Source organism: Mus caroli, chromosome 8 (genome assembly GCF_900094665.2).
Source record: "Mus caroli chromosome 8, CAROLI_EIJ_v1.1, whole genome shotgun sequence".
In the NCBI taxonomy this organism is placed as follows: domain Eukaryota; kingdom Metazoa; phylum Chordata; class Mammalia; order Rodentia; family Muridae; genus Mus; species Mus caroli.
In genome coordinates this window covers 114,956,978-114,975,446 of record NC_034577.1, presented here as the reverse complement: position 1 = coordinate 114,975,446, position 18,469 = coordinate 114,956,978, and the positions used below count along the sequence as shown (strand labels likewise).

The window sequence follows — 18,469 nt, the reverse complement described above, 5'->3', positions numbered from 1 at the left end:
GCTTTAACTCTTGTCCTGTTCTCAGACTCAGATCATGGCCCCACTCTGTATCTTGGGATCCTGTTATTTTCTTTTTCTGAGCTCATCGTGGAACTAGCTGCTAAGATAAAACTGATCCGAAACTGGATGTCCAACCCCCAAGATGAGAGAGTGCCACAACGTGCGAGTGTGCATGCATGCAAGTGTGTGTGTGTGTGAGAGAGAGAGAGAGAGAGAGAGAGTGTGGGTGCTCACCACCTGCAGTCTGCCAGCACTAGACTTCAGGAGACACTGATCCCAAGAATGCTGCCCACTTCCTCCAAGGAAGGAGAAGGCAGTAAGGAGACACAAACAAGGTGGCCCCCTTCCAGGACACCCGGCCTCACAGTGAAGAGCTTTGAACACAAGTTCTACAATGCCTGCTTAGTGTTCCCTTCAGGTTGCCACTTTGAAGTTGAGATTTCTGCAGGCCATAGAGGGATGGAGGCTCTTGAATTGTGCACCCTCCAGGGTCCCTCTTCTGGTCGAACAGGAGCTTGGCTTTGGGTAGGCAGGATGGAAGATCTAGGGCTTCCTTGCTTTCATGCTTAGAGTTTGAGATGTGAAGACCAATGGAAGGGATACCAAAGGATGCAAGGAGCATCTATTTTGAGATACTGAGTGGCAGATCCAGCTGGAAAATCCTGTGAGCCAACAAGGTTGAGGCCACAGAGGCCTCCCTCACAGGCTGACCATGAAAGGCCCCCTGGTGAAGTCTGTGCCCTTGAGGTGGGGCAGAATCCTGACCACCTGCCCCTGCAAAGCTTGCAGCCTTAGAGCATGCAGATCCTGGACCTGGGAGTGAAGGGCAAGGTATCTGGGAAGGGCATGGACCACGGCTTATCGAAGAGCCAGGAACTTTTACCTCAGGATGGATGCAGTCAGGGATGGGAAGGGGGCAGAAAGTGCCCAGAGTAAAGCCAGGGAAATGAACACCTGAAGCAGGAGAAGAGAAGGTGGCCAGAAGTGATCCCGCACAGCTGTGAGGCTGAGGTACTGGCCAGTCAGTCCTCTGTACAGATGCATCAGTCACCAGGTCAGTCAGGAACTGAGGACAAAGCAAGATAAGATGGCCAGCAGATGACTCTGATGACGGCTAGCCCAAATGTCTGCGGACAGCAACAACCTAAAGAGCTGGCAGGGCTCGGCATTGAAGGGCACACGTACTTCAGGAAAATGCAGAGTCTGCTGCCCTCCTGAGGGAAAGGCAGCCCAGAAGGAGAGAGGTCAGCGCCAGTGCAGGACACAGTGAACACAGTGAAGATAACCACGTCCAATTCGGACGGACGCCCTCAGTCAGGAACGAATCTTAAGTGTATTAAAGAGTAGACTGTTGAAGTTGATTAGGTTAATGGAAAGATGAAGCCTGGCAAACTCTATAAAGAAACCAGGGCAAATAATCCATCAAGATGATTTTCAGAATAGTTCATTTTAAAGAGAGACAGAGAGGAGAGAAAGAGGGAGAGAGCTGCATAGCTTTTCCTTTTCAGACAGGGTCTTACTACGCAGCCTGGGGTTCTGCGTCTGCCTCCCAAGTACTGGGATCACAGGTGTGGGTTACCCCACCCACTGTGTACAGCTAGCTTAGTTGGAGGCTGAGTCAATGGGCTGGCCTGAGGTGCTTGACACATGCCACACAGAGAACAACAGTCAGCTGGCTCTCAGCCCTTCCTTTACGGGGAGCTGGCTCCTGGGCTGTCAGCTTTGACCCACTGAGGGCAGGGACTTGAGGTCTCATCGTCTTTGAAAAGTCTGACTTCCTATTGTGATGAGCTCTGTGATCAGGCCACCACAGGCTCACACAGAAAGCGTGGGTCCTCCAAACAGTATACTGGACAGAGGGACCGTGTCCATGCTCTAGAGGCCTAATGGGTCTGAGGTACCACTGTGCGCTCCCACCATTGAGCATAGTTAGCCTTGGATCCATATGGCTCACGGTTAGTCCACAGAATCTGGTCACATCAAGTAGGGGTGATGAAGGCTAGCCTCTTGGTCATCTCCAGCTGCATGTGGGATCTAGGCACATCTCATTGTGGGTCTGAGTTCTGGGTATCAGTACACTGGGCAAGAAGTATATGGCTTTACTCCCATCCACAGATAAGACTGACTAAGGCACATACCTGCTTCTCAGGTTGGGAAAGTCCCCAGTGTAGCAGTGGTCAGAGGACCATCATTCATGTGAGAAGAGTTTCGACCAGACCTGAAAGCTGAGGCCTGGCAACAACTAGAAACAGTCTGTCCATGAGCACTCTTAACTAAGGAGCAGGTACTGCTCCTGAAGAATGGACCAGAACATCTGTAATGTTTTTATGACTGTAGCAAGCCTGCCTGACCTACACAACACACTGGGTTTGATACCTAGTATCCATAAACTGGGCGTGGTGGTGCACACCTATAATCTTGCACTCAGAGGGTAGGGACAGGAGCCTCAGAAGTTGAAGGTCACCCCTGCCTACACAGGGCATTGGAGACCGAGGTGAATGAGAGGCTACCAGGTTGTCATGAGCTGGGACAAAGGGAAGTCATCCTGCAAACAGTAACAATGAAGCCAGCGTCTGACTGCACTGGCGATCTCCACTGAGAGTTCTCCACTGGGGTTCTGAGCTGCATCCTGAGCACAAATGTGCCCCACAGCCCCTGGCTTGTCACCCTGTTACCTCTTCGGCCACCCCGCCCCCATCTGACTCTCACAGTCTCTCCAGGAGCACCCCAGAAGCTGGCGGCTGCAGAACCAGGTCCTCCCACGCTCTGCTCTAAGGCTTGGCAGGGGCCTTGGCTCCAGACCTGTGTCCTCGGCAGGGAGACTTGTTTTGCCTATTTTCAGGCTACATGAGGTGCCCACGTGATCTTCTCAGTCCAGGAAACTCGATCTACAGGACAGGTTTTATTAGTTCCGTTTCCACCACCACAATGGGATTGTCTGATTTCTGTCACAAACACAATAATAAAACCAGGCCTCCACGTCAAGTGTCTATTTATTTTTTGGCTTTTTTGTTTCATCTTCTCTGAGAGCAAAAGCATTGTTTCTCAAATGGATTCACATCAAAGCCTGTTTTGGCTGGCTGTCCATGGATTGCACAGAGGACGGAGACAGGTCATCTGGATCCTCTGTTCCCAAAGACGAGAGTTTACTTTCTAATATTGAAAGAAGGCTTGACTTTGATCCTAAGCGAGAGCAGAGGACCCATGGACTGCGCTCAGACTTCTGTTTTCTTTCTCAGCATCCAGCAAACCACTATGGCAGGCACACCAGAAGCCAGGGGGGCTGCTAAATGCACACTCTACGTACAGAGCCAGCTATGACAAAATGCTTTGTTTTTAAACCTCCACTCGCTTTTCTGCATGATTAAAAATTTATGTTGGAAAAGAAAATGATAAACATCTCTCTAAAATAGACCTCCCATTCATAATTTATGAGCACTTTATGAATAGTGTCCCTTTTTTCCATCTAAATATCACTGACTCCATAAGGCTAAAATGCCAAAGCACACTTGCACCTGTGAGAAGATGGGGCCAGGTACGGTGGCTCAATCTTGTAATCTGTTTCAGGAGGTGGAGTCAGGAGGATCAGGGTCAAGACTAGCCTGGGCTACAAAGCAGTTTGAGGCCTGCCTGGGCTACATGAAACACTGTCTTTTTGTTTTTTAAATCATACGTGTGTGTGTGTGTGTGTGTGTGTGTGCGTGTGTGCACGCGTGTGTATTGGTGGGGACATGCATATGAATACGGTGCCTGTAGAGGCCAGATCTGTTGGGTGCCCCTGGAACTGGAGGTTATGAGCTACCTGATATGGGTGCTGGGAATTGAACTTGGGTTATCTGGAAGACAGCAAGTACTCTTAAGCCCTGAGCCATTTCTCCAGTATGAAACCCTGCCTTTAAACAACAAAGTAACAACAAAAACAAACAAACAAACAAACAAAAAAAAACCAGAGGAAGTAGAAACAGCCACAAGACTCAGCCAATGGGTACTGTGACATGCTGTTGGAAGCGGGACTTGTTTGGGCGCAGCAGTACGTGTCAAATTCACCATCATCACACACCAATTTGTATTGACCGAGTCTTTCACAACATAAACTACCTTTGGAACTCTTGCTTTTGAAACAAGGTCTCACTTTGAAGCCCTGGCTAGACAGGAGTCTCTATGTAGATCTGGCTGGATCTGCTTGCTCCTGCCCTGGGAGTTCTAAGATTAAAGGCTGTGCCAACACACCCAACTCCTTAGAACTTGTAGACAAGCTTCAAAAAACAAAAGCAAAAAACAAAACAACAACAACAACAAAAAAGAGCAAAAAACCCTAAAACCAACCAACCACCAACCTGTAAGTACCCCATGCTTCCTTCCCTTATGTCCTGTTATATCACGTGGTTCCTTTTATCTTTTTTAAAGACAGGGTTTCATGGAGCCCAGGTTACCCTCCTAGCTCTACTTCAGAGGTGTTGGGGACATTGGCACGGCCCTTGACACCCAGTTCTACCCTGTAATATGTGTCTTGTGTCATTTTATATTTTACTGCACAGTTGCAGTCACCAAGTAGCAAATGTCACATATCCTTCAAATGCACAGAAGACAGTCTATCAGCGAAACGGATCCCCTCAGATCGTCTGAGCTCTGCGGGCAACAGGCACACACGGAATATTTGCATACATCCAGGAAAATACTCAGACACACACAAAAATTAAATCTTAACAAACAAACAAACAAACAAACAAACAAACAAAATTGTTCCATCTCAGAAATTCTATCATGGCAACAGGGGTTAAGGCATAGGCCAGGACTCGGGCTCCCCAAAGGCTTCCAACAAACCACTGTAACTGGGCAGTGCGCTCCTAGAATTACTGAGAATGATCAAAACAGACCAGCTCAAGTTTGACCACTCCCCCTCGGAGAGCTTCAGAGAAGAAATTCCAGAAACAATAAGCCTTTTCTCATTTCGAAGAAAGGTTCAGGGTTGGAAAGATGGCTCAATAGTTAAGAACACTTCCTGCCCTTCCAGAGAACCAGAGTTCAATCCAGTACCCAGTTCACAACTGCCTGTGACTCCAGGTCCAGGAGATCAGATGCACCCACACATGTAGCATATTCATACACACACACACATGCACACACAACGCACACACGCACGCACACACACATGTGCACACACACACACACACACACACACACACACGCACGCACACGAGTACACACACGCACCCTGCAGAGGATGACCCTTAGTGTCTGATTCCTCTGTTTCTGCCTTCTAAGTGCTGGGATCACAGGTGTTCCTCCCACCTCAGCCTCAGCCCTGCTCCTTGAAATGTTCACCAGTTTTCAGTGAATGTGAAAAAGAAAAATACAACTTTGACATGGTGGCACACTCATTTAATCCCAGCACTCTGAACATACAGACAGGTGGATCTATATGTGTTCAAGGCCACCCTGGTCTACAAAGTGAGTTCAAGGACAGTCGGGGCTACACAGAGAAACCCTGTTTTGAAAAAGCCCAAAACCAAACACTCACAAAAAATAAATAAAAATAATATTGAATCGAATAAATGTTCTTTTTTTTTTGGTGTCTGCTTGAACTGTTTAAATGTGTTGTCGGTTGTGACTTAAGGCAATTAGGTGATTCTTCTAACAGAAAATTAATATTGCCTTATCAATGAAGGGATTTTGAAAACAAATTTTAATTTGGGATATCCTTGTCAATCCAAATTGCCTTATCAAGCCTACATGTCTTCAGGAATCATCTTATGATGTCTATGTCTATTGAGTTAGCTTCCAAGGGTTTGCATCTCAAAGGGCCCAAAGACAGCTGGATTAACGTGGCAGACATTTGCTGTCTGAAAGTACCAGAGGCCTCGTGAGGTGTGGCAAGGATGGAGTTTCTGCAGACTCAGGGAAGGGTGCTCCCTGCCTAGTCCTCTTCCTGGTAGTTAGTTGCCGGCTGTGCTAGGGTACCTTGGCTGGAGACTGGATCTCTCCAACCTAAGGCTCATTACCACAACCTACTCTCCTTGGGTGTGTCTGTGGCCAGGCTTCCCTGGTCTCATTAGGACAGAGTCCCTGAGTTTGGGACATAGTACTCCAGCATGACTCCACCTTCAATCGACCTCCCAAAGATCCTAGTCCAAGAAAGGTTGCATACAGGTTCAGAGCTAGGATTTAAGTGTGACTTTGAGGACTCAACGGAAACCTCACACACACAAGAGTAAGGATGAATAATGGGCAGAAAACACTGATCTTAGTGTTGCATGTCAGACATCAGAGTGCTGTGTGTCCTTTTCTAGGTGAAATAGTCTACGTTGCATACATAAACGATGACAGAAGCAACCATGGGACCAGCCACATGAGCGGACTTCTGTCTCAGGAGACATTCCCACAGCACATGGCATAGATCATAGTGCGTTCACATTTGTCTCAAATTCTCCCTCAATGCCAGTCTTTTCTAGCACTTGATGTTTAAAAAAAAAAAAAAAGCTCCCTGGCATTTTCCCATCACATACGCTGCTTAGCGATTTCTGTGAGCAGCAGTTTGGTAAAGGTTAGTTTAACTTAAGGATAATTTTCAAGCTCCTTTTTTTTTTTTTTAATATTTATTCATTATATGTAAGTACACTGTAGCTGTTTTCAGACACACCAAGAGAGGGTGTCAGATCTCATTATGGATGGTTGTGAGCCACCATGTGGTTGCTGGAATTTGAACTCAGGACCTCTGGAAGAGCAGTCAGTGCTCTTAACCGCTGAGCCTTCTCTCCAGCCCAGTTTCCAAGCTCTTGGGTCTCAGGCTGCTGACATTGGGGTTAGCATTGGGGTGACCCTGCTAGTGCTCACGGAACACAGTGTGCTGTATCTCTAACAATAGCTAGGAGGATCCCCCTCCCTAGATCAGGAGGGCTCAGGTGGTGCGTTCAGTGTCCGCGTTGTTCGCTGGGACCGAGAGAGCTGAAGGGAGGAAAATTTGTTTTGCTTAGTTTCACAGGGAAGATGGAAATAGAGGCCAGGAAGCAGAGTGAACTAAGGGCGTACAAGAAGAGACAGGTTGGCAATAATAACATCAGATCATGAATCTATCAAGCGATTAGTCTGTTGATTTGTACGGAGCCCCCACCCACACCCCCTCTAGAAACCTACCACAGGCAAGCCTAGAGGTATGCTTTACTAACAACACCCTAGGTGCCTCAGTCTAAGCAAGGAGACCAGGGTAACCAGAAGCCTACCTGTTTAACCTTCCAATTCGCACTATGGTACTATGTGATCTAAAGCAATGATCATGGAGTTTGGGGCTTCGGGTCAAGAAGGTGCTGGGCATCCCTCAGCCAGTGCAAGGAGTAGCAGTCGGTCTACAGCAATTAGCAGCAGTGAGCAGAAGCCAGAAGCACTGCGCCCTAGTTTGCATCAACTTCCACCAAGCTTCGCAAAGCCTCTCTTTCACAGAAGAAAGAGAACCGGGTCCCAACACAAGGAGCTTAAAGGTTAGGCAAACATTCCTCCGCCAGCCAAAAGGCAAATGTCCGGAAGGAGAGGACCTGGTTGCTTTAATTTGGGGGGACAATACTTTGTAAATACAGTCAATGATAAGACAGTCTTTGTCTTGATTTTGGGTAACTTTTAAGGTGGCAGCCTTAGGGACCATTGTGCCTCTTTCTAAAGATAAGCTTCTACTTATTAATATGTAATGCATTATATATTATTATATATACACACACATATGGTTCCCCCACTGAAAGCAAATATTAGATTCAGACTTAATTAAAAAGTAAAAACTCTGGAAATGGGGATGCATGTCTATAAACCTAGGACTCAGGCGGCAGAGGCAGGGTATGTGTGAGGCCAACCTGGGCTACATGGTGAATTCTAAGCCATCTGTAACTATAAAGAACCGGTCTCAAAACATACAAACAAGAAACTAAAGGCATATTTGGAAAATACCTTGAAATAAGGGAAGAGATAAATATACACAGGTGCTGCAGAGGTGGCTCAGCGGTTAAGAGCACTGACTGCTCTTCCTGAGGACCTGGGTTCAATTCCAGGCACCCATGTGGCTGCTTACAACTGTCTGTGACTCCAAGATCACCCTCTCACGAGCACACATGCAAGCAAAACACCAATGCACATAAAATAAAAATAAGTAAATGAATAAACAGACACACGCATTTTGTGTGTGGCTCCTGGTGTGTTGCACCGCTTAGAGAAGCTCTCTGCCACTGCGTTTTATCTCCAGCCCCTGAAAGGACACTAGCATTGGGGTGACCAATGCTAGCAGTCACAGCTCCATGATGAGAGTTTACACAGTAGGGCTATGGTGAGCAAACCGTAATTAACTGTATCTGAGGTGAAGCGGTGTGTGTGTGTGTGTGTGTGTGTGTGTGCACTCTTCTAGCTACCATTGCCTGAGAGAACCAAGGGATAAAGCTGCTTCCTGTGCTGTCCCCAGGCCTCACTTGGCCACCACCCTGAGAAGCTTTCTTTGAGGACTCTACTCCTCCCACCCAGGGACTCCTTACCCGACTCAAAGAAAAGGATGACAATCAGCTACTGAGTGTATTTTGCTGGAGGGATTTCTTACTGTGGCTTTCTGCAGAAGAAGCACACACCACACAGAGGCATGTGTAGACCACCTGTGGCCCTGACAAAGCCAGTCACCCCCTGGAGAGTGCCTTCAGCTTACAGGGGCAGGCGTTATGCTTCATGGCCACAGGAAGAGATGATTTGCTGGTACCGGGAGAGAGTGGACCAGGCTGCTGTGTGCCTCATGACACCCTTTCCAGCGTCCCACCCTCTCAAACTCCAAAGTTCTTCAACTGTGTCCTCTGGATGCCCGGATGCCCAATCCACACTCCCAGGTCTAAATCCCAGGTCTGCCTGTCCACTTGCCCCTCTCTATCCCATCTAGGTCAGCTCTTTCTCACACAGCCATGCTGAATCCTTCAGAACTGCTGCCTGGTTTTTAATTGTTTATCCATTAAGGTCACAGCTGAATTTAAAAATCCACTCCTCGTTGGACAGCAAACTCTTGGGGAAGTTTACATGGCACTCGACTCGTACAATGAGTAGAGCCTTCCAGGCCAGACCCTGGCCCCACCCTGTGGCAGGAAGGAAGCAGGGGCACATATTGCAGATAACCTGACAGATCACCATGCTTTTCTGTGCGAGTCCGACGAGCACAGACCACAGTCAAAGTTTCAAGTCTCGTTAGGGACTGGCAGGCACAGGCCAACCATACATAGTAGTGGTTGTTTATTCTTGCCTCGATTGGGGGAGGGGGAGCACCCAGCACGTGCACTGCGAATGGCTGGGTGCTGCAGGAGAAAAAAAGATGAAAAACCATGTCTCCATATCCAAGGCCTGTGGTCATCAGAGGACCATATATTTGATTTTATAAATGTAATATAATGCAACCATATCTGGAGGGGAGGACGGGAGGAGAGAGGGAGGGAGGGAAAAATACAAGAGGCCAGGGGTCTCCAGAAAAGTGACAGCATTCATCCACTTAAAACTCATTATAATCTCAATGCAAAGAAAGGAATTCCAACACCCCCACCCCACCCTCCCGAGGCCCACAACCCTGCCCCGCAGGCGTGGCCCTGAGCCTTCATCCCTGCGGTTGGTGCTGCAGTGAGGAAGATGAGAATCGACGACAAATTGGCTCCTCCAACCCTGAGAGATTTAAACAATCCAAGGAGGAAAATGTAGGGTGAAACCAGGGTCAAAGTGACAGGGAACTTGGTAGAATCACAGCTGGGGGCACCTGCTGGCCAGAGAGTCCAGTCCAGCGCCTGATACCCCTAGAGCCTCAAGATTCCAGCCCAGCCTGAAACACCCAGACATTCTCAAGTTCCAGCTCGACCTTGACCCCAAGAATCTCAGGATCCCTCCCAGCCGCTGACACTTTAGGATTCTCAGTGTCTCCACCTGGCTCCTAACACCCAGATTCTCAGGATCCCAGCTGCTGACATTACTAGGATCCCAAGCCAACCCTAAACCACCCAAGACTCTAAATATCTCTGCCTGGTTCCTGACACCGCGAGGTTTGCAGGATATCTCGATATTCTAGACACCGGCTCTGGAGACCCTGGCCCCGGCCCCCAACATTCCGGGACCTCAAGGCCTGCCCCTCTAAACACGTACGCAAACCCGCGCGTCTTACCGTAAGTCTCGGACATGGCGGTCTGCGCCATTCTGCCGCCACAGCTCCGCGGGGTCCGTCCTCCAGTCTCCGCAGAGCGAGAGGAACCGAGCGTGGAGAGCCGGGTACGGGCCCACGGCGAGCCGGCCACCGGCTGCGGCCCAGCGGGACTCGGCTCCGCGCCTGCGCACCGCCGCCCGGCGAAGGAACCCGGCGGAGCAGGGGGAGGGGCGGGGTCGCAGGAGGAAGGAGGAGCGGGGCTGGGGAAGGGGAGGAGGGAGGGCAAGAGAAATGGTTGGAGGCTCCTAGTTGGAGGAGGAGGTGAAGGCAAGGGAGGATGAAGGAGGGGACCAGGAAGGAGGGAGGGCGGGACTAGGGAGGGGGCGTCTGCGCCCGTAGATCCTCCCAGATGGCTTAGCAGTACAGACTCAGCCTTTCTTAAGAGTGACCTGCCAGGCTAGGGTGGACAGGAGGCCCCCCGAGGGCTTGTTTTGGCAGAAAGGGGGTTCACTAGCAGAAAGCCACGCAGGTGTGTTTGCTCACCAGAACTCTTCTGCTCGCCACGTTAGTGGGCAGAGCAGTGCTGCTTGGCTCTTACTGCAGGCAAATTTCGAAGGTGTGTTCGGTTTATGAAACAATACAGGTCAGAACCTACTCCTTCCTCGGAGGAAAAGGGTTGGGACATTTATTGAAAGGCAAATTGGGGTCATGAGTTTGACCCACCTGAGCAAACCAGGGCCTAAGTAAGATCCTGCCTTCTTCACAGCAGCAGAGGCCTGGGCTGTGGAAAGCCTACTGTGTACCTTTAACTTCCGCTGTCAGGCTCTACCACGGGTCAGACATTCTCTCCTGCCTCGGTGCTGCCTGTCCTAATATTTCATTATTGTGCTTTATGACAGAAAATTAAGGAGATGTGGGAAGGGAAAGAAGCCCCCGCCCCCATCCTGTAATCTTGTTGAAGTCTCTTGCTGGCACAGCATGCAAAGTTTGCTGTTGAGATTGTCTACCATGGTGTCCCTTGCCTATAATCCCAGCATTCAGGAGGCATAGTCAGGGTTGTTTCAAGTTGAAGGCCTATCTGGGCTACACAGCAAGAAGGGAAAACAAAGATGATAGAGACACAACTCAAATATATATAAGTAAATATATTTTAAAATAACAGGAGTGACTGCCTGAATAATTCATTTGATATAGAGATTTTTCATATACGAATGTGAAAATAGCCCAGCAGTGGTAGTGCAAGTCTTTGATCCCAGCACTGGGGAGGCAGAGGCAGGTGGACCTCTGTGAATAGGCTAGCCTGATCTAGCCTGTCTCGGAAAAAAAACAAAAGGAAAAAAAAAAAAAGAATGAATGTTAAAATAGCAAGGAACTGCACTGAAGGCCTGAGAGTGTGCGACCTTTGAGCTCAGCTTTCTTTCCCAGATGCAAATCTGTAATGTTCTGAGTCACCCACAAATACGATTACATTCAAAGCACATGCATGGTAGCACGGGCCTTTAACTCCAGATCTCAGAAGGCAAGAGTCAAGCAGAGCTGAGTTCAAGGCTAGTCTGGGCTGCATACTGAGTTCTAGGCAAGCCAAGATTGCATTGTGAGACCCTGTCTCATAAACAAACAAACTAACAAACAAAAAGGAAGAAACATGCCTTAGTCTTCTGTGACTTAATACAGTAAAGGATCTTTTGGTTCTTATGATTTTATCTTGGCCTCTGATCCTATCCAGTACACCGCAGGAACAACTCTATGATCTTGTTTTTTAAAAAAGAAAGAAGGGAGGCATAAAAACTGCCAAGCACAGAGGTGTGTTTACAATCCCGTCTCTCAAGAAATGGAGGAAGGAGGGCTGAGAGCTGAGACCAGCCAGACTTCGCCACTCCGTGCCTGGCTTGCATTTTTGTCAACTTGAAACAAGTTGGCATCTGAGGAAAGGTCAGCATAATTGAGAATTTGTCCATAAAATTGTCCTGTAGGCAAGCTACTCGAGCATTTTCTTAATTAGCGACAACTAGTGACCCATTGAACTGTGTGGGAAACCACCACACGCAGGTGGTCTTGGGTTCTATCAGAAAGCAGGCTGAAGAAGCCATGGGAAGCAAGCTGGGAAGCAAGCCAGGAAGCCGCATCCCTCCATGGCCTCTGCATCAGCTTTCTGCCTCCAGGTTCTGTCTTAACTTTCTGTAATGTTGGATGGGCTTTGGTGTGGAAGTGTAATCTGAAATAAAGCTTTCTCCTGGAGCTGCTTTTGGTCCTGGTGTTTTTATCACAGTGATAGAAACCCCAACTAAGACAGAGCCTGGTAAAAAAAAAAAAAAAAAGGAAAGAAAAAGCTGGGGAGATGACTCATTTGGTAAAATGCTTGCCACACAAACAATGAGGATCCAAGCAGATTCTCAGATCAGTGCAAGAAGCCGGGTGCTATAGTGTACTCCTGTAACCCTAACATCATTGTAGTGTGCACCTCCAACCCTAACACTGCTGTAGTGTGCACCTGTATCCCTAACACTGCTATAATGTCCACCTGCAACCCCAACACTGCTGTAGTGTGCACCTGCAACCCCAACACTGGGAAGAGAGTGACAATGGGGACCCATGTGGCCTGCTGGTCAGCTATTCTTGCAGAACCAGTAACCTCCAGGTTTAGAGAGAAGCTGTCTCAGAAAAGAAGGAATTGCTAGAGGTGCCCAGTATCAACAGCGGGCCTCTATATACGTGTGCACAGATGTACATGTGCACCTGTACCTCCATGCATGTACACACACACACACACACAGGACTGGCAGCGAGTAAAGGTACTCGACGCCAAGCCGGATGACTTGGAACCCACGTGATAGAAGACTCAATCCTCTGACCCGAACACTCACTCATGCACATGCAAAATAAATAGTAAACACCTGTGATGCATGCTCATACTCAATAAATAATAACAAGTATAAAAAATCAAAACAAAATAAAAACCCAAACCACGCATACGCTATTGTCCAGACTCTGGAAGCTGCCTCTTTTTTTATTTTTAAGGGGACAGGGTCTTTTGCAACTCAGGCTGATCTCCAACTGGCGAGGAAGCTAAGGCTGACCTTGAACTTCTGACTTCCTGCTTCTGCCTGAATGCTAAGGTCAGAGCTTTGCACCCCCATGCCAAGTGTATACAGCTCTGTGGACTGAATTTCGGTGTCATGAACCTCACTTTACCAGCTGAGCCCCATCTTCAGCCAGCACTCTTCTCTTTTGAGAAGACCCCCCTCACAAAATTGTGGTGGCTTGAATAAGCATGGCCCTCATAGACACATGTGTTTGAATGTTTGGTCTATAGGGAATGGCACTATTAAGAGGTATGGCTTTGTTGGAGTGGGTGTGGTCTTGTTCGAGGAAGTGTGTCACTGTGGGGGTGGGGTTTGCTCAAGCTCTGTACAGTGTAGCATAATGTCTCTCCTTGGGGATCAGGATGTAGAACTCTCAGCTCCTCCTGCACCACATCTTCCTGCATGCCACCAAGCTTCTTGCCATAATGACAATAGACTAAACCTCTGAAACAGTAAGTCAGACCCAATTAAATGTTTTCTTTTATAAATGATCATGGTGTCTCTTCACAGCAATAGAAACCCTAACTAAGACACAATGTTCTTTTGTTTTTCTTTGTCTTTCTCCTGTGATTAAATCTTTATTAAAACTTTAGGAGAGCTGGAGAGATGGCTTAGCTACCGAGAACACCAGCTACTCTTCCAGAGGATGCAATTCAATTCCCAGCATCCACACAACAGCTAACAACCTTCTGTAACTCCAGTCCCAGGGGAATCCAAGTTCCTCTTCTGGTTTCCATGGATGTGATATGCACACGGTTCACAGGCACATATGCATTCAGATACCTAAACAAGTAAGAGGAAATTAAAGAAGCCTTTAAAAAGGAGTCATTCTTTTAAAATTTTATGTGTGTGTGTAGGCCTGAAGACTATGTGTGCATCACATGCCTGCAAGTGACCTTGAAGGCCAGAAGAGGGCAGCAGATCCCCTGGAACTAGAGTTACAGAAGGTTGTGAGCCACCTGCTGTGAGTGCTGGGAACCAAACCCTGGTCCTGCAAAAGCATTAAGTAAGCCAAGCAGTGGTGGCACACGCCTTTAATCCCAGCACTTGGGAGGCAGAGGCAGGCAGATTTCTGAGTTCGAGGCCAGCCTGGTCTACAGAGTGAGTTCCAGGACAGCCAGGGCTACACAGAGAAATCCTGTCTCAAAAAACCAGAACAAAACCAAAAAACAAACAAACAAAAAACAAAGCAGCAAGTGCTCTTAGCCACCGAGTCATCTCTCCAGACCTCCATTTTCTTAATAAACTCCAACTTTGCTTCATACTAACTTGTGAATTACTGAAATTATTTTGTGCTGTGCAGTCATGAATCCTGGTTTCATCTGGGTATGGTGTCTCATGCCTTTATCCCACCCAGCACTGGAGAGGCAGAGGCAGGTGGATATCTGTGAATTCAAGGCCAACATAATCTATATAGTGAATGCAGGGTAGCCCGGGCAGCCAGGGCTGGTTAGATAAGACCCTGTGTTAAAAAAACAAATAAAACAAAACCTGCATCACCCAATGAGAGGTCTCTGAAAAGACCCCAGGCTGCCGCTGCCTAGGGCTGCCTGCTTCCAACTGTTGCTGATCCTAGGAGCAAATGAGTATGGGACCTCTGGGCTGAAATACTCCAAGAGCCCTAATTTCCTAGAACTATTTTGTATCTAGTTTCATCTGGGCTCAAGTACTTCCTTCCTTGCTTTCTTTTTGTTGGTATTGGTTTTATTTTTGATACAAGGTCTCACTTTGTAGCAGAGGCTGGCTCCAAACTTACTCTCCAGTCCAGACTGGCCTTGAACAGGCACCATCCTTGCAGCTTGATCAGCTATGCTGGGATTGGGGCATGCGCCCCTCCTTGCTTGGCCTTCTGCTGCTCGGCTGGCTCCAGCTGCTTCTGATTAAAGCATTCAGAAGAACCGTGGATCCCACACCAGGAAAAGGCCAGGAGGAAGTCACTGGGCATGGTGCTAATTTGTGTGTTGAGAGAAACTGGACACAGATGTCTCAGAAACCTACTCAGGGTGGCAGGAAAAAAGGAGGGGGCTGCTTCTGGCTGGCTAGAAGGTTGTGCAATAATTCATCTTTGTCGTCTTCTCCTTCTCCTCCTCCTTCTCCTCTCCTCCTCTTCCTCCTCCTCCTCCTTAAGATTTATTTATTTATTTCATGTATGTGAGTACACTGCGGCTGTCTTCAGAAGAGGGCATTGGAACCCTGTTACAGGTGGTTGTGAGCCACCATGTGGTTGCTGGGAATTGAACTCAGGACCCCTGGAAGAACACCCAGGGCTCTTAACCGCTGAGCGGTCTCTCCAGCCCCCATCTCAGTTGTTTACAGTCAGTTACAGGTTGGCCTTCGGTGCCACACTGCCCCGCTCTCACTGCCGCACCTGACGAGTCAAAAGTGTGCTCTCCTCTAAAGCTATATATTTGTGTGTTTTGTGAGAAATGTGAAGACAGAAGGGCTCTGGGAAAGGATCCTGCTTAGCGGGAAAAGTAAGACAAAACCCGGAGAGATCCTTCTATGCTTACCAGCAAATTTGTGGGAAAACTAGAACAGGAAACACAGATGAGTTTTGACAGAGCCAGAACTCTTTGCGGTGTGAGAGGTCTCTCTATCTTGGCAGCCTGGGTCCAGGAGGAAGTGCGCCTCCTCTGGTGTCCCTAGAGGCTGCTCTGACTCTGAAATGTTGCTAGTTGTGCATGGAAATTTTACCAACGTATTAATTTACATTTCTCTTTAATCATCTTCTTTCTCTTCTCGGGAGGTTTGTGGCAGTCTGAAAGTAGGTCCAGGTGCAGGGGGACTTATCTAAGGGGAGAAGGAGAATCCCACTCCTTCCTAGGTCGGGGGGCTCCCCACATAACCAGTACTTTGTTTCTGCTTCTAGACTCTGCTAGATGGTGTGACAGGACCTCCTATTTAAAGACAACAGTTTGAGGCTTAGGACTTGGTGACATGGGTACTTGGGGCCAGGCTTGATGAAGGCCCTCCATAGCCTGTGGCCCTCCACAGCTAGAGTTGGGGCATATGAGGCAACCGGAGCCAACAGTTGGTGCTTAGCAGCATCTGGTGTTACCTCAGAGAGGAGCCAGGCTTTGTAACTACGTGTGGAAGCTTGAAATGTGAATTTAATTAAAACCCAGGCCAGTGGGACTGATCCCTGAATGAATGAATGAATGAATGTATGACAGCAGTAGGAAGATATCTTGGAGGACAGCCTTCCAACACCGAGACAGACAAACAGCCCCAAACCTCTGTGGCACACCTGCTTTCCAGAATTGGCCTGAATGGGGTGAATGAGCTACAGGGGCAGAACCAGCCTAAAGCCTAATACCATGGAGCCCAGGGCCTGCCCAGTCTTGGCACTTCTGGGCTGGGTGATGCGGTTTACTGTGGCCCTTGTAGCCTCAAGCTGAGTAGGTGCATCTGAACACACTCCCAAGTCACTGGGGGCAGGAAATGAAACATCAGGTATCACCCAGAGAAGATGTCCCCAGGAACTAACGGGCCAGAGAAATCCTGTGACTATAGCTAACTCTCAAGAGGACAGATTAAAAGTGAGCTCTGTCCCCAGGGGAAAGAAAGGATGAATGGGAAGCTCTTCCAACCACACTGGAGTTTCTACTCCAGGTGATTCATTCTGTGTCTACTAGGAACGACTTCATTGATGTCCGACGGGCACTGTGAGTTAACACTCTGATTGTTCTGTGTTTGTGGGAACCTGTGCTTGTTGCTTCAGGGGCCACCGCTTCTTATCGGGTTCAGCGGCCCCATCTGTGCCCTGTGATCTGGGTGGTTCCTTTTGGCGCTTCTCTATAATAACGTCTTGTGAGGTTCATCCTTGTCTGGTGGCTCTGGGATGCTAGCATAGGTCTCTGCATCATCACAGCCCACACTTCCTGTGAAGTGTAAGAGCTTTGTGATAATCACTGTCCATCCTGTGGGTGCCGTGGTTATGCCCGCGTAGTATGTAGTGTAGCCTCTGCTTTATCAACGTTTGTGCTAAGTGGCCAGTTCTCCCCCTCCATGTGTGTGTGTGTGTGTATAAGAAATATTCTTACAAAAGTTATATCCCAACTGTCTATTCTCATGATAGCAAGCCCCTGTCTCACAAACTTTTATCCTGTCCTTTTCCCCAGCATCCACAGCACACACCTGACTTTCGGTTGGACATGCCTGACCACTCTAGGAACGTCACAAGAGTAACATTGGACAGCACGTACCCTTTAGTATCTGGCCTCAGGTGGAGACACAGCTTGGAGGCCAACTGTAGCCCGAGGAGCTCTGTGCTTTGGGCTGTGCACGGATGAAGCAGGCCCTTGATTGGAAGCAGTGAAGAAGAATGTCAGGCCTGATTCTAGCACTCAGGGGGTCAAACAGGAAGATGAGGAGTTCAAAGTCTCCTTTAGCTACATTGTCCGATGGAGGACAGCTTTGGCCACGTGAGATCCTGCCTTGAAAGAAAGAAAGGAGACAGAGATTATTGAGTAGAGAAAGGCATGGTGTGTGCTTTACTTTCTTTTTTTTTTTTTTTTTTTTTTGATTTTCGAGACAGGGTTTCTCTGTGCTTTACTTTCAAATGTGAATGTTGTTAAGAAAAACCTCGGAGTCTTAACACTGTCTAGATATGTGGCACTTGTGGTTTTTAGAGTTGTGTGGCTCAAAAGACATAATGTACAACTAGGTCAAAAGATAAGCAAGGCTTAAAGGCCAGGTAGAAACGAGTCAGCTGGTTTAGCTGTTTGCTGAGAGGGTTTTCTTTGCTCCCTGAATGGAAAGGTGGCTTAGCAGCCACATTGTTTCCAAGCAGGGATAAGGGAGCTCTGATGGGTTAAAGTCAAAGGTCGCTTCTAGCCCTGAGCCAGCAGGATTCACTCGCTGTAGGCAGCCTTGTTCGTTGTGTTGAAGTTTGTTGACTCTGGGCCTACAGGAAATGCAATCAGATTAAAAGATGAGGTGTTGCTTCCCTGCCCACATCCCCCGAACTTTGCTGTTTTCTTCTCCTGCCTTTAAAAAGCAATGGCTTAGCCATGTCTGGTGGTGTCCACTTCTAACCCCAGAACTAGGGAGGCCCAGGAAGGGCTACTGTTGTTCAAGAACAGCCTGAGCTACAGGGTAATCATATGTTATGTTATTTCAAAGAATCAAGACAATGGTAACAACAAAGTTTATGTTCTTTCTTTCCTTTTTTTTTTTTTTTTTTTTTTTTTGGTTTTTCGAGACAGGGTTTCTCTGTGTAGCCCTGGCTGTCCTGGAACTCACTTTGTAGACCAGG

At 48.1% G+C, this 18,469-nt stretch overlaps 1 protein-coding gene across 1 annotated transcript in view; it reads right to left on the bottom strand.

Moving 5' to 3' along the window:
• Rab4a (RAB4A, member RAS oncogene family) overlaps positions 1 to 10,340 on the bottom strand; it is a 28,431-nt gene extending 18,091 nt beyond the window's left edge. The window contains exon 1 of the mRNA XM_021170727.2: positions 10,151 to 10,340. Within this exon, the coding sequence (XP_021026386.1) occupies positions 10,151 to 10,181 (31 nt within the window). The 5' untranslated portion in view covers positions 10,182 to 10,340. The remainder of the gene's footprint in view (positions 1 to 10,150) is intronic.
• Positions 10,341 to 18,469: the final 8,129 nt, after the last annotated feature.